Below are 15,688 nucleotides of genomic sequence, written 5' to 3' on the forward strand. Positions count from 1 at the left end.
GGAATTTAATCTAGACCACATTCCCTTAGTTTGCTTACGAGACTATCCTATCACATCTATGGTTTCTCCCCTATCCACTAGGCCAATAACCCTGTCAAAGAAGGGACTGAGGTTAGTTTGACACGACTTGTTGACAAATCCATGCTGACTATTCCTTACAACTCTACTATCCCCAAGTGCTTACGAATTCATTGTTTAATAATTGGTTGGGCAGACTGGTCTGTAATTCCTCATTCCTCTTTGTTTCCCTTCTACAGTCTTCTGGGACACCACCAGTCTTCCAGGAGTTCTCCAGGACACTTGTTAATGGTTCTGAGATTTCTTCATCTAGTTCCTTAAGCACTCTGGGACGAATTTCATCAAGTCCTGCTGACTGGAATGTAGCTAAATATCCTTTACCTGTTCCTCCTCTAGTTTGTCTTGGAGTTGTCGACTGTCTGGTCATCTTCACCTTTTTAAAGTAGTGAAGTTGGGATGTGAATGTTTAACCAGTTAACCAGCTGGTGCTGGAGCAGCCCCCCACCCTGGGAGAAGGGAGGGACTCCAGCCTGGCCCCCCACTTGCTCCGCTTAATTGGGTAACCAGTTAAACATAATGTTTAATGGGTTAACTAATTAAATGGGGTTTTACATTCCTAGTCTGAAGCAGCGGAAGCAATGACTGTCTCACCTTTCTGATGGTGATAGAGAGGTAGCCGTGTTAGTCTCATCTAGCTGAAACAAAAGGCAGGACTGTGTAGCACTTTAAATACTAACAAGATGGTTTATTAGGTGATGAGCTTTCGTGGGCCAGACCCACTTCCTCAGATCGTATTCTGGAAGAGCATTGGCATGACCATATACACCAAAGGGATACAATGAAAAATTGTGTCCCTTTGGTATATATGGTTGTGCCAATTTTCTTCCACTATTTGATCTGAGGAAGTGGGTCTGGCCCACGAAAGCTCATCACCTAATAAACCATCTTGTTAGTCTTTAAAGTGCTGCACAGTCCTGCCTTTTGTTTCACCTTTCTGATGTCATCAGTCATTAGCTCGCCTTCCCTTCTAAGAAGAGCCCCTCCAATGACCTTTGTTTTTCTCTAGCTCCTCATGCATTTAAAGTGTCTCTTCTTATTAAACAACCAAGTAACTTGCCCCTTTCTTGGGATTTGTACCTAGAAAATCCCTTGTAATTACCTACAGATGGGCTCCCTGGGGGCCTGTTTCCACAGGACTCCCTGCTCTCCTATCGGAGCTGAAAACACAGTAGCCTGGAATGAGCGGCTCAGCACTTGTTATCTCCAATTCTCATCACCAGGCTGGCTTCAGGTCTAATCTGACAGCCCAGCAATTATGATTTCCTGTCCTTGTGCAGAGAGCAAGGCCGGGAGAGGAGAACTTCAGCCTCGTTTTCCTTGGAGATCAAAGTTCTCTTTAGCAGCAGAGCTGTGTGCGGCTGGTTAGCTTTCACACCCAGACAAAGGGTTCAGAATGAGGCACCGTCATATCCAGGGGTGGCCCTCCACAGGGAACTCCCAGGGCTGGCTGGTGTCATGCTGTGACTTTCCTGATCGCCCTGTGAAATACTAAATCCTGATGAATGTGAGCTGAAATCAATGTCCCGAGTGTGATCGTGATCTCACACCTGTTTGCATCAGTCTGTTGACTTAAGAGACTGTTTGCTGTTGCTTTCCAGCTGGGGGCGGAGGGGGGTAAGAAAAGTGCATCATGACTCGCTCTCTGTTTGTTAGCCTCTAAGGTGCCCCAGGACTTAAGAGAAGTCACTTCTGGTGCACGCAGGTGTAAGCTGAAAGGAGAATCAGGCCGGTTGTGTAATTTAAGAGTGTGTGTGTGTGTGTGTGTGTGTGTGTGTGTGTGTAAAAGTCAGTCCAGCTTGCAGTGAGGCAGATCTTCCTGAGTTCTCATCCACCTGTCATCTACTCTGTGAGTTTTAGATGCGTGCCCTGCAAGCACCTGCCAATAGAACCATTCTGGACCCACGTCCAGTCCCGTACACTCCAAAGTGCAGCATGTGCTGGTTGCAGGACCTTGCCTGTCTCCTTGGGACCCCTCCGGTATGGGTTTGCAAAAGGAGATCTGCAGGACAGGTGGATGCCGGACGGGGCCACCGTCTTGCTTGGGGCTGGGTGGGAGGACTGGTGTGAGTGGAAATGGGAGCCGCCGTCATGCTAGTCTCTCAAGAGAAAGGTTTGTTACATCCTAAATAAAAATCAGTGTTTTGGCTCTCAGGCTGCGAAGCTGCCTCTTCCACCCTGGTGTCAGCCGGGAAGAGAAATATCTGAACTGCGCCGGGGGAGACAGCCGGGGAGGAGTTCTCAGCCCACAGCATGTAGTCCCATGACGGAGGGACAGCATTCACCCAGGCTTGCGGAAATACTTCCCGGTGTTGCAGGAACAATAGATTTAGTTCTCTTGTCAAGGAGAGTCACATGCTGGATAATCTGATTGTCTTGCTCACACTCTCCCTTCCCTGGTCCAAGGACATGCATTTCTAGTACTGTCTGCTTGGGTCTGTCACTGTTACACAACAGGTGAGTGGAGTCTTGTGTACTATACTCTGCCAAAGATGCGCAATTAGCACCAAGTGGAGTTTGCATTTATACATAGTCTGTTGCCGAGCAGAATACAGGGGAAATGAATGTTTACTTCTGCTGTCACTCAGCAGAGTACAACAGAAATAAAGTGATAGGCTGTCGGCAGCTGTTGCTCTCGGTGCCTTTTAGCGATTGACCATTTTTGGCAGGATTTATGTGGGATGGGTAAAGGCTCTGCTTTCTTCTTGTCACTGAATTTAAATCTGTCCTCAATCTGTCTGGCTTGCTAGTGCTTGTTTTGGGTGGATGATTTATATAAATGGGTGCAGGTAATGCAATGCTCATGTGGAAATCTTTCTTTAATGGAGGTTGCTAACACCCTCCTCTGCAAGACCCCTCTGCCGAGATGGCTCTTTAGGGTTTGTCAGACACGTCCTAATAAATTGCATGTGGAATGGTTACTGTTGCCAAATGCTTCCTAATAGTTTGAATTGCCCAGGTGTTCCGTGGCCTGAGTCTGTCTACTACAAAGCCTTCCCGAGGTGGCGTCAGGGACGCTCTGGTTCCATTGATTCTCCTCCGCCCTCTCATCTCTCTGCCCCCTCTTCTGCCTCGTCGTCTCACTATGAAAAGCAACGAAACCCTTGAAAGGCAAAGGCAGCAGGGAGCCTGGGACAGCGTTCTCCGCGTGACTAGGGCTGCGGGGTCATTGTGCGAACTCAGCCAGCAGCCGGGCGTAGCGAGGGACTCCCCTCCTGGCCGTGGACAGAGCGTTTGCAGGTACCTGCATCCACAGCCACCCACTTCCCAGTGTTCGAGAGACTCGGCTGCATGCCCGGGGCTGAAGCAGGGGCACAGGCTGAGCACTGAACTGTGCTGGGGACAGAGGACTAGCCCCACACCTCTAACGGGGAGCCCACGGCGGGGCCTGACTGTGCTGTTGGAAGAGGCCAGAGCCCTTTGGGCTATATCTACACTCGCAGCTTCTTGCGTGAGAAATATGCAAATGAGGCAAAGTGTGGAATATCTCCAAGCCTCATTTGCATACCTAATGAGCTGCCATTTTTGCAGAAGAGGCTCTTGTGCCCGAAGGAGCTGTCTACGCTGCCCCTTCTAGCGCAAGAAAACCCCTCTTGCGCAAGGCCGCTACGCTGATTATTTTCAGGAATAACCGCATTGCGCAAGAGGGGTTTTTTGCACAAGAAGGGGCCGTGCAGACACCTCCTTCTGGCGCAAGAGCCTCTTCTGCAAAAATGGCGGCTCATTAGGTATGCAAATGAGGCTTGGAGATAGTCCACACTTAGCCTCATTTGCATATTTCTCGCACAAGAAGCCACGAGTGTAGACATAGCCCTGGTGTCTGTCCCGGTGTGCGACTGGGAGCTCCAGCGGGGAGGCTGGAACCATGCAGGCGTGGGCAGAGAGCACTGCGGCTGCAGGAGGGGAAGCCAGGTCGGGATCGAAGGTCCCCCAGGCCCGTCCTGAAAGCAAACAGAGCAGAAAACGTACCGAATGCAGCTGTGCCTGCCAGGGCGGAGCAGAGGGGCTTGCAGTCCAGTGAGCAGGTGAGCGCATGCCCTGACTGTATAGACACAGCCCTGCTATTCGGGGCTTTCTCTGTTACGGGCAGCTCTCACCCCACCCCTCCTACTTTCCACTGGACGGGCCGTCCAGTCACCCGGCGCAAGAGGAGTGAGCCCAGCACACAGCGGCTGCTCAGGTTTTCATTCATGAATTGGGGCTACTGAGTGAGAGAGAGACTCAGCCCCTTGCCCCTTGCCGTAGATGGAATGTCTGCAGCCCTGGCTGGCAGGCGGCAGCTCTCCCTGGCTGGGCTGAGTCAGGGTGTGGAGGGGAGCTCGCTAGGAAAATCCAGGGTCTTGCAGGTGTGCTGGGCGCTGCAGCGGGTGGCAGGCGTGTCCCGGGTCAGCGCCAGGCGCAGTGCTCAGGCCCTGGCGCTTGTGCCCCAAGGTCAGTAAGGGTCTCTGGCCCCCTGATGAGAGCAGAGGCATTAGGGAGGGAGACAAACGCTCATGGCTTAAACTGGAGACGTGATCGTTTCTCTGGGGCCGGGTTCCTTGGGGCATCACCGGGCCAGAGGCGCGGGAACAGCTTCACCCTCAGTTACCTCCGTCTGTGCCTGTCACCACCCCGTGGGGCTGGGGCTGGTGGGACCCTGCATACAGGGCTTTGTGGCGGAGCCAGCTGCTGAGTGGGACCCAGGGCTGGGACACTTGAAATACCTGCAGGAATCCTGGGAATTGTTTCCCGTGGCAGGTAGCAAGACGGAGTGACTGCGCCTTCACACCAGTCATTGGCTAGCAGCACAGCGCGTTCTGCACATGTGCTCTGTATCCTTCTGTTTCCCACCACAATCAACGAACCCAGGTCAGTGCTAAGGAACCCAGTGTCATTTCCCACCTTTGGCTGCAGCGGGCTGCTTGTGACTGATGTACGAGTACACAGATCTTATACGCCACCTCTTTTTGCTGCTCCGTTTCTTTTCTCCCAGCCTTGCTTTTGCTGATTTGCACCTTGGATAGCTAGTTATTTGCAGAATGAGGAAGGAGAGTACCATGAATTTAGAAATTCCTATTAACCAGGTCATTCACTAATCTATTTTTGTGACTAGGAAATAGCAGGAAACAAAAATATTTAAATAGCTGTCTAAGAATGGCTTGAGTCCCGCTTGCGCCCCAGACGAAAGGGGCTTTGGATTGCCAACTGAGTCGTCAGCCCGAAGCCGTGATCCATCGGCTGTGTCCATAGCGTTTCTCAGAATTGGTTTCACAGCAGCAAGCCGTGTCGTGGACGAGCACGTTGGGGGGCAGGGGTTTCTTTAGTCCTTAATTCCATGCCTGGCTTGTCATTGTGGAAATCTGGAACTAAAACTCCCAATAATGAATTATGGTCGTTAAAAGTAAATGTTGTGAGGTCTGGAGTTTTGTTTACAGTCTGAAAGCATTTCAATTGCTTTCTGCTGCTTCCTTGGAGTCCTTCATGTTATGTATTAATTATATTGTACTGGAAACCAAGAGCCCCCATCCATATTGGGACCCTGTTGTATTACAGGCCATCCTGGTTCCTGTCCTAAAATTAATTGATAATCCAATTTAAGAAACATTTACTTTCTGAGTCTAACAGCCAGTAAGAAGGCAGAGCAGAGAGGGCAAGGATATCAGCAGTAAGAATGTGGATTTACACAGGCTAGTCGTGTGCTTCATTTGAGGGTAGAAATAAACAGAGTATCCGCCGTCCCCGTTCCGTGCAGCACGTCCATTTATCTGAGAATTGTGTACAAGGCATCACACTTGGGTTGCTGATTTTGTCCGTCCTTACACCTGCACCTACGGCATTTCCGATGTTACAGCTTTGTTTACCTGTACTGAAGTTTCGGCGCGCAGTCAGCTTCTTCGGAATGCTAGTTTGCTCCTCTCTTCGTGGGCCACAGTGGAATGTCACATGTGACTTGTCCGTGGTTGGTGTTACCCCGGAAAATAACGGTTCCCTCTGTTCTGTTTCTGTTTGTGTCCTTGCACGCAGATGAAGTCGTCTGACATCGACCAGGAATTATTCACAGAAAGCTATTGCAAAGTGTGCAGTGCTCAGCTCATCTCAGAATCTCAGCGGGTGGCACATTATGAGGTAAGATCTTTGTGACTCTGAGCCTAAAGTGGAGAGTGACGTTTTGCAGTGGCTGTGATAGATTGCTGGAACAGCACAATTCTTCCCTGTTCCGTTGGAATCACGTTTTGGGCTCCTGCTGGAAGTTGACACAGAAATGTTTGAAATTTCACATTCCCAGGTTTAGAGAACCGTAAAACAAGAGCCTGAGCTACATCCAGGGTGGCTCACAGACTTGCTGGGCCCCCGGGCAAGGGGCTAGGCCAGCTCTGAGGGGCTTTGGAGGGAAGAGGTGGGGCCGGGGCCAGCCTCCCCAGCCAGCCCTTGAGTGTTGCTGGGAGCATGACGCCCAGAGCTCCGATGGAGATTTAAAGGGTTCGGGGTTCTGGTCAACACTGCTGTTGCAGTAGTGGTGGAGGCCTGGAGCCTGAGCCCTTTTGAATCTCTGGGCCCGGGGCAGAAGCCATCTTTACCCCCACCCTCCTTCTGTCGGCAGTCCAGCCATGTCCACTTAATATACAGACTGAAACTGATTTTCTAAGCTTTTCTTTGGCACTTGGGAATGTTTGGCGATGTCTGGGGTATTTGTTATTCTGCTCAGCCTCATTACATTAATACCTTGTGGATAAAACTTATCCTTGAAGATTATTGAACCAATCCATTATAGAAAGGAAGTGCATGCAAAAAAGAAACCTTTGTAACCGATCTCGTAACTAGCCAGGTGCTAGTTAAAATGGGACAGTGCAATCAAAATGTTACATGCAGATCAATGCTGTTAAAATTAAGAATAATTTTATTGCAGGGTATATTGGTCTCTAAACGTGTGTCCAATGGTTAAATAATGCCACTGTTACTTGCCTGCCACATCTCTGCTTGCTGCTGTCTAAACTTGCAAAGCCAGTTCTGCCATTTGAAGACTCTATAGAAAAAGTCGCTTTCAAAAAGAATGTCATTAGGGCGATCAGTTAAGAGTTCAGCAATTTGAACTCAAGTTTTCATATTAAATGTGCTGAGAAGGAATTTCTAATTTTGCAGAGAATGGATTAGTTTTGTAATGTATTAAAGCACTTAAGAGGTAGGCAAGCTCTAAACAATTAGAAAGGATATATCATTAAAGACGTGTTGGAACAGCAATTAACAGCACCACACATCATCAAAACAAAATTAAATAAATTCCCATTAAACAAGGGAGGGAATTACAGAAGGATATCTCATTGTACAATGCTAATAAGAGGAAATAATGCAAATCATACCCTGCCTTGGCATCAGACACCAGAGTGAATGCTCTTTGAGCTATAGGGGGCACGCTGCATGGAGCTCTGGAGGCAAGGGGTCTAAATGATTGTAAATGTGAGGCTGGCTTAGTGTCAGTCAATGTATGGCAGCCAGACATGAAAACTGTACTCAGGTGGCTCCGGTGTGGGGCTGTCTGGGGATACATGGGAGATGAAGGCATGAGCACTACAGGCCAGGGTACTGGTTATTAATTGCAGGAGTAGCCATGTTAGTGTGTATCTGCGAAAACAATGAGGAGTCCTGTGGCATTTTAGGATGTGTCTAGATTACAGGTTTTTTTTTTTTTTTTTTTTTTTAAAGTGGCCTTTTTTCGAAAAAACTTCCCCTGCATCTAGACTGCTGCCGCGTTCTTTCGAAAGTAAATCGACAGAATGTGGCAGTTTTTTTGACCGTGGAAAACCTCGTTTTACGAGGAAGAACGCCTTTTTTCGAAAGTGCTCTTATATAATGCAAACTGTGCTTTTTCGAAAGAGAGCATCCAGACTGTCTGGGTGTTCTCTTTTGAAAAAGCGGCTTGCTTTTTTGAAAGTACTGGTTGTAGTCTAGATGCTCTTTTTCAAAAGAGGCTTTTTCGAAAGTATTTTTCGAAAAAGCCTCTTTCAAAAGAGGCTTGCAGTCTAGACATAGCCTTAGAGACTTGCAGATTTATTAGGGCTTAAGGTTTCATGGGAAAACCCCACTTCCTCAGATGAATCAGAGTGGAAGTTACAGAAGCAGGGGTTCACACTTTCTTGTGCTCTTAATAATCAGTGGCAGGAATAAGGACTGAACTTGAATCTGTCTTTCCCATACTAGAGCACTGGAAAGCTTTAGGGGGAAGTGAAGTGACTTTTACAGGCAGCTTGAGAGCGGGGGCTCCTTTGTGCATGGGTTTTAATGATTTAGCGAACATGAAACTCGGCACAAAACTCAGCTAATACCTCCAAGGTTTGCATCATTTTCAACAAGATGACAATTCTGTCCTCAGGAACCATCAGAACAGATCAGTTTATCCAAACTTCAGTGTCGCTTTACATGGCTGTTTTGCCATGCGTGTAAATCTGAGAGAGAATTCGGCAGTGGAAATGGAGAAGATCGATGCACAGTAGATGAGGACACGTCATTAATAAATAAAGCCAATAATAACAGCACACATTTCTTTATAAGGACCTTGTCGAGTCAACCTTCCCCTGTGCATTTTGCCTTGGCTTCCTTAGAAATTGAAGCCAGCTCTAAAGCCAGGTCTACACTTGACCCAGTAGGTCAGCAGAAGGTACTCAACTCCAGGTAACTATAACATTACTGGAGTCAACGTATCTTAAGCTGAGCTTAGCGACATCTTCACAGTGGGAGGTCGATGGGAGCAAATGCGACTGTGAGGAGCACTGTCACTAACCGGAGCCACCCTGAGCATTCAGTTGAGCAGGACTTAACTAGACCCACTAAATCAAACACCAGAAGATTGATGTCCGACATGTAAGTATAGATGTGACCTAAAGCAGTAACCTTCCAGCTCTGGAGAACACTGAAGAGGAAGCCACAGGAAACCGAGTCACTAGCACAGAAAACAGGACCTGCTACCTGTGAGCAATGGGCCGTGCTAACAGCCTCGTTTCGTCTGTGCGTGTGATGGCTGGCACAGGCTGAGTTGTTAATTCATAGCAGCTGTTTTGGAAATGGAGAAAACAACCTGAGTGTGCGTTGTGTATTTCTGGAGTGATGTGTCATGCTCATTTGTCATACCTGTGCAATCCCAGCAGACACTGCTGCCATCAGGTGCAGCTGCTGCATTCTGTAACCATACCTAGCAGGCTGGGCGACACAGTGAGTGCAGTGAGCTGGGAATCGGAAGGGACAAGCCAAACGTGCCCATCTGCCTCAAGAAAGTGGAGTGGCAAAGCCCCACCTGGAGCGAAGATGTTGAGTCACCTGTGAGCAGGTGCTGTGCTAAAGGCACCCAGAGCTAGGAGAGGTCTCCAGCATCCTTCCCCAGCAGTCTGAGCTGGCACATTCCCCTCCAGCCACCTAATGTTCCTCTTCCTCTTTGCGTGGCTCGGAGAGAGCAGAGAGGCTCTTCGTGCAGCTGCAGCAGCGTCTGTTCTCCTGGCTGGCCAGACCTCCTCTGTCTTTGTTTCTTTGTGCTCCAAAGTGGAATGCTACCTCCTCCCGCAACCCCCATGAGACGCACTGCCTCCCGGGTATTTGGGTGCTTTGGAATAAGGGAGAGACCATGACTGCTCTGCTCCCTGGGATCACCCACTGCTGAACACCCGGTGGGACATGAGCCCTGCAGTGTAGCTCTTGGTGGGAGTGCTAGTCTTCAGGCAGAGTATTTTAGAGCAGGAAATGCTGCTCCAGATGCTCTTCCAGAAATGTTGCTACAGGGAGCAGATGCAGCAGGTGGAAGAGGCGCAGATGTGTGACTGATGCGTTGCATTTGATTTTTACCTTCTGTTTGTATCTTGCATTTGTCTTTTAATAAGAAAACCCCCACGTGAGTATCCAGTTCTTAGATTCTGAACACCAGGGCTACTCAACATGTGGCCCATGAGCCGCATGTGGCCCGTGGCCCACAGTACAGTTTGGGTTTACGTGGGGCTTAGCACGCCACCCACGGCTGGGAGCCAAAACAAAAAAGTCGTCAATAGAATGGTCTTCTGTCGAGATACGTTTTAGCAGTTAAATTCCTGGACTGCCATTGCTCGTTAGAAGGGCTGTCCTATGGGTGGAAAGCGGGTAACTATTGCATTTTATTAATATCAGCAGAACGGACTTAAATGGGGCCTGCGTGTTGTGTAGTCTTGCCTTAATCTTTGTATTCATGCCCATCAATGTGAAAGAAGCTATTTGCATAAATATTTGCATGTCTATGCAACCACACTGAAGCTGCGGCCCTCAGCATGTGCTGTGACTATCATTGTGGCCCCCAGTACAGTAGCCCTGCTGTAGACTCAAGCGCCACACATGTATCCTGTGGTCATGTGGCACCTGCTAGGGTTTCCCCTGGCATTGCAGGAGATCGATTCCTTGATGCAGAATTTCAGGTGGTGTTTTCTGGGATAGCTTCAAATGATGCTTTTGTTTGGGATTTTTACGACACTGAAACAAAAGGATGTTTGGATAGAAAGTCTTCCTCGTCACAATGAGATGGAAATGATCATTTCATTTTGAGATGCCTATTTGAAACAAACGTTTGTTTTGAATTGGCCTGAAACTTCCTGCAGGAAAACTGAGATTTTTCAGCTGATTTAAATTTCTATGATTTCCTCCTCTCTAGCCCCTAAAAAACGTCTCCCAGGAAAAATGGTTTTTTTCCCTAACCAGTTCTAGTAATAACGTTGTTTACTAAAATGGTCAGAGAAAATAACCATGGGGGGTTCTTAGATTCTTAAAATCAATGGAGGTAGGGGATCAAATCTTCATTTTGCTCCTAGTAAGGTGGGGCCCTGATTCTGACTGATGTCTTTTGGACCCAAATGCAACACAAATGAACAGAAAGGGCGGGGGTGTGAACAGAGACACAGATCACCCTAATGGCTGCTGGAGCAAATATTCACAGTGCTTTCTGAGGCATGCACCAAACTCTGCTTTTCATTGGAAATTCCCAGAAAAGGCCTTAAATGGACACAACAGTGAATTTTCTGTTCCCAAACTACATTTTATTTGTCTCTGTGCTGGGGCTTATAAGAATGGGGTCTCTGCACAGCCAGCTGAAACGAGGCTGTTTATAAGCATGTCCATGTCTCTGCACGGGATAATAATGGCTAGGCAGGGATGCTAATGTGCAGAAAAGAGATTTGGGCCAAAGCTACATCTGGTTTCCTGGAGAGCTGTGCAGGCCTAGTGGCAGCCTGCCATCTCCTCTAGCTCTGTAACAGGGTTTGGACCATCCTGGTCGGTCTGTGTACTGGCACATGGAGTGGGTTTGTGCTGCTCTGTCCTTCATTTTGTTGAGACTCCCACTGTGTGGACCAGCTGCTGTTGCAATGCGGTGCGGGTGTGGCTACCCATCCAAAGGTGTGGAACAGGCTGGCTCCCACTGCTGATCTGCAAATAAAATTAATCCCATTGTTCATTTCACAAGCTGTCTGTGCCTGACCAAGAACAGCCGCACGCCCGCCTCCTGGAAGCATGGCAGGCTGACAACACAGCTTCTGGTGTTTGAGGGCTTGGTCCTTCTCTACTTGAAATCAATGGGCTGACAGTCATTGTATTCAATAGTGCAAGATCAGGGCCTGGCATGTAATTCTGCATATAGGAGACACCCAAGAGATATCCAAGAGGGCTTGGCTTATAGCCACCCATACATTACAATTTATTTTAGTAGCTTCTTCCATGCACAGCTACAGATTATATGTACAGAGAGAGGAAAGAGACCTCAAATCTACCACATAATCTATCCATGAGCGCTGATGTTAGTGCAGTGGGAATAAAGTCTGTACCTCTAGGCCATGGAGTGGAACCTCAGCTCCGCTGTGCATATACAATTAGACATTTCTCTGTGTGAAAACGGGAGAAGGGGAAGGCACGTGAAATGAGGAGGTTTTAATCTTGCCAAAGAGGAATAGTCACTTTCACTCAGTCTCTCTTCTTCATCTCTGAGAGAGCAGCAAGAGTTCCTTTAGTTCTTGCTTTCTTTCACACTGCTTAGCCAGGGAATAAAAAAAACCCAACAATGTGGTGACAATTCTGTGGATACTAAGCAGCATTATTCCCAAGGGCAAGAGTAGCAGGAAAAATTACAAAAGCATCTGAATAGCTGCAGCTTATCTTCACTTCCAACTAGAATGCCACAAAAAGCTGCCCTCGTTTTGTCTTTCTCTTATAATCTCTCCCCTCCACTGCTCTGTGGCTCCCATGCAGCTATTGTACCCTCAGCTCTCATCTGCATTAAATACCACAAATACCTCCGATCCTGCTTTGAATCCAGAATGCAGCTCATGAGAGCACTGAGGTGTGTAGTGGGAGTCGCGGGTATTTGCTTACAGTGAAAACTGCATCTAGCCAAATGCAGAAACTCTGCTAGCAGGCTCCTTTCACACTGTGGCGTTGAACTATGCACACGGTGCTTCAGAGGTATCAGTTAGTTTACAAATGCAGATAAGCAGGCCATGAGCAATCTGAATTCCACTTCCCCAGACTGAGGAAGACCAAGCCTTTGAATGACAGCTAGAATCGGAATCACAAGAGGATAGTTTGGGGGACATCCTATGAACTCTGCATTGCAATAGATTATCAGGGAAATCTGTTCTCTTCTATTGTCTATTATTGTTACCTTCCGTGGCTCTGGAATGAAACACGCAAATCTGGATGCCCAATACATTCACTGATGGGTAACAACATGCTCTGATTTGACAAGCTTTTGGCACTGTGATCCGCTCGCCCATTTGTCTCCTTGGGGGGCAGAGCAGGAGGGAAGAATCCAGGGAGAGACAGAGTGATAGGATGGGTAGACCAAGCAACACTAAAAGGACGAAGTAGTACAGTGCAGGTCAGGCGTTCCCCGGGCACAGAATCAACTAGAAAGCAAAATTCCTCATTCCACGAGGAGTAACGGTAGTTCGAACTAGGAAGCCTAGTTCGAACTACCTAGTTCGTGCCCCGTGTAGCCGCGCTGCACGGGGTTCGAACGAGCGGGGTTTTAAAAATGGTGGCGCCCCGCTTATGCAAATGAAGCCCGGGAAATTCAAATCCCGGGCTTCATTTGCAAGTGCGGTATGCCTACATTACCCTCCTAGTGCGAACTGAGTGTAGTGCCCTTTGCAAGGTTTGGTTCAGCCCCCTGGAGAGCTCCAGGATTCAGACCAAAACTGTGCTACATGGTGTGAAGTTGTGTTCCCTAGGCCTTTGTCAACAAAGCTTCGCTATTAAAACATCTTTCACCCTTCTGTGGTGCGTGGCTTTTCCATCTCTGCAGGGCAGGGATGGTGAAACTCTGCCGGAAACGAAAGCCCTGGCAGCTACGGGATTGCTTGCTCTCTGGGGAATGCTCACGGAGGTTGCTGTGGTGCATCTGCTGAGGGGTGAATACAGGACACACACAGCCCCGGAAGGGAGGGTGAGGTAATGGGAGGTTGGGGGAGTGGGTTTGAACCCAGGCCTGGAGAATGATGCTAGAAGGAGGGATAGTGGTTGGGAAGGTGGGTTCTGTAGTGGGGGTCCCTGAACAAACATGGCCTGGGGGTCCAGGTGAATCCTCATGCAGAATAGCTGTGGGCCACCACGGAGACAGGGTCTGCCAGACACCGGGTGGCCAAGGCTGTGTGCAGATGTAGATTTATGCACCGTTCAGATGAACGTTGCTGCCAGGGAGCCAGAAGTGACTCAGAACTGAGGCAAGGGTCAGAAAAGCTCCTGCGTTTTATTCTTTTTTTCCTGCAGCTCTGCGGCACTACCTGCATGACAGGCAGCAATCGGACAGCCTGTTTGTCCAGCACAGATCCCTGGCTTGTGGGCGCTCCAGCAAGTCAGAGTGACACTAGTCCTGGATGGAGTCTCCTTGTGCCGTGTGCACGAGGCAGAGCCAGTTCGAACCCAGCGGGACCGAACCCTGCAGAGAAATGCCGCGCGTGGTTTCCAGACCAAGGAGTTAGGGCTGAATGCAGAGGAGCACTGGTTTACCTGAGTGAATCTCCTGCAGCGTCATATTTAGAGCAGGCTTGCTCTGACTCACCTTCCCTCCTGAGTAAGGAGCCCCATTGGCTCTGCACTGCAGCTCTTCCTTCCAGCTGTCTCCACGCAGAGAGCCGCAGCAGTTCCTTGGGGGGATTTACACTGTAAATTAAATATCGGCTTTCTCAGGAAGTCCTGGTGAGTTCTCAGCACCATCCGGCAGCATTTGCAGCCATTAGAAAGATGTTTGCAAGTTTCTCCTTGAAAATCCTGCAGTAAAATGACAGAATATTCAATCGCTAGAGCTGCTCGCTCGTTCCCACGTTTGCTTTCGACGTGGCTATAACACTTCTCTTCGGGGTCAACTTCATGGCTTCAGGCGCATGAGCAATATTTCATTTTTTGATCTAAAATAAAGACTTGTGCTGGGTTTGTAAAAAAAAAAAAAAAAAAAAGGAGCCCAGGAAGGTGCAGCTGCAACATGACATTACTGGCTCCCCTCATAAACAAGGCAACAGGGAACCAATGCTTGCGATGGAGACTGAAATGTGTGGGGAACAGCCGAGTCGAGTTGATTGGAATTCTGATGTTGAGTTAGCCAAGGGGAGAAAGGAAGCGCCGTGTCCTTTGGCACAGACCCAAGGTTTGCTCTTGGCAATCTCTTGCCTTGTCATAGACAAGTGATTCTGGTGTCCAGTATCGACAGCCTCATCAATATTCCTTTTGTGTGGCTAGTTTGACTGGTCCTGAGGTTAATCTGCTGCTGCTCAGGCTGTCCAGGGATAGGGTGTTTTGTGCCAAATGTCTCCTGCCTGGAGGAATAATAAGCATTGTTTACTCGCAGCATGGTGGTGCCTTAGAGACCACAGCGTGCTAGCCCAGAAAAGCAATCCTGGTTCTGAAATATTAATGTGGAAGAAGAGCACAGATGCTATTCAACAAGCGCTATGCTGGGACCTAAGGTGCTAGGCTATTCGCTGAGCATGTGAAGAGCACTCCTGTGTGTGCGGGATAGCTGCAAAATCATTTTTCTCCCTTCTTCTGCCTGTTCCGTGACTTCCAAACCATAGCAGGGGAGTCATCCATTAAATGCTCTGTGCTTCTGATGTGCTCTGTGGGCTACTTTGCCTTTGACGTGTCGCTGGGCATCTCTGTTCCCAAAGCAGTTTTTCACTGACGGATTAAGTGTTTGCTATGGTGGCTGCATTCAGCGTGCCTCTTGCTAGAGGCTCCGAGTGGGTCTTTAGCTCCCATCCTAAGGGGAGACAGTGTGGCAGCACAGCTGAGAGATTTGGAAAAATTATGGCAATAAAACAGTCATCGTGAAGCATTGTCCAACACGCGGGATAAAGCGCCGGAGCACAATGGGCCCAGTTGAGCAGGGAATATAGACTGCAGAGTAATCTGTAATGACTGTGTCGTACTGATCCCGACTGCGTGTGTTCACAAACCTCCCCGCTGTCTCAAGAGGCTGAAGGCCCCTGAGCAGTTGCACTCAACTAAGTACGAGTAATTGTCAGCGGCAGACCCATACCTGATGCATTCTCCTATTACCCTGTGTCCCAGTGGTACAGATCTCTGCAGCAAAGACTTGCGCGTAGGAGGGAAAATTCAAGATTCTGAGTATTTTGAACATTTTTTT

The 15,688-nt window shown here is 48.6% G+C and overlaps 1 protein-coding gene across 4 annotated transcripts in view; it reads left to right on the top strand.

The window, feature by feature from the left end:
* Nucleotides 1-15,688, top strand: part of ZMAT4 (zinc finger matrin-type 4) — a 200,875-nt gene that overhangs the window by 88,685 nt on the left and 96,502 nt on the right. For 3 of the 4 annotated variants that reach the window (XM_089773817.1, XM_089773815.1, XM_089773816.1), the window contains one exon: nt 6,079-6,180. In XM_089773817.1, the coding sequence (XP_089629943.1) occupies nt 6,079-6,180 (102 nt within the window). Of the gene's footprint in view, nt 1-3,850; nt 4,924-6,078; nt 6,181-15,688 lie in introns of those variants that run through there. The other variant, XM_089773818.1, reaches the window with a different exon arrangement.

Source organism: Pelodiscus sinensis, chromosome 28, assembly GCF_052426305.1.
Source record: "Pelodiscus sinensis isolate ZL-2025 chromosome 28, ASM5242630v1, whole genome shotgun sequence".
NCBI lineage: Eukaryota > Metazoa > Chordata > Testudines > Trionychidae > Pelodiscus > Pelodiscus sinensis.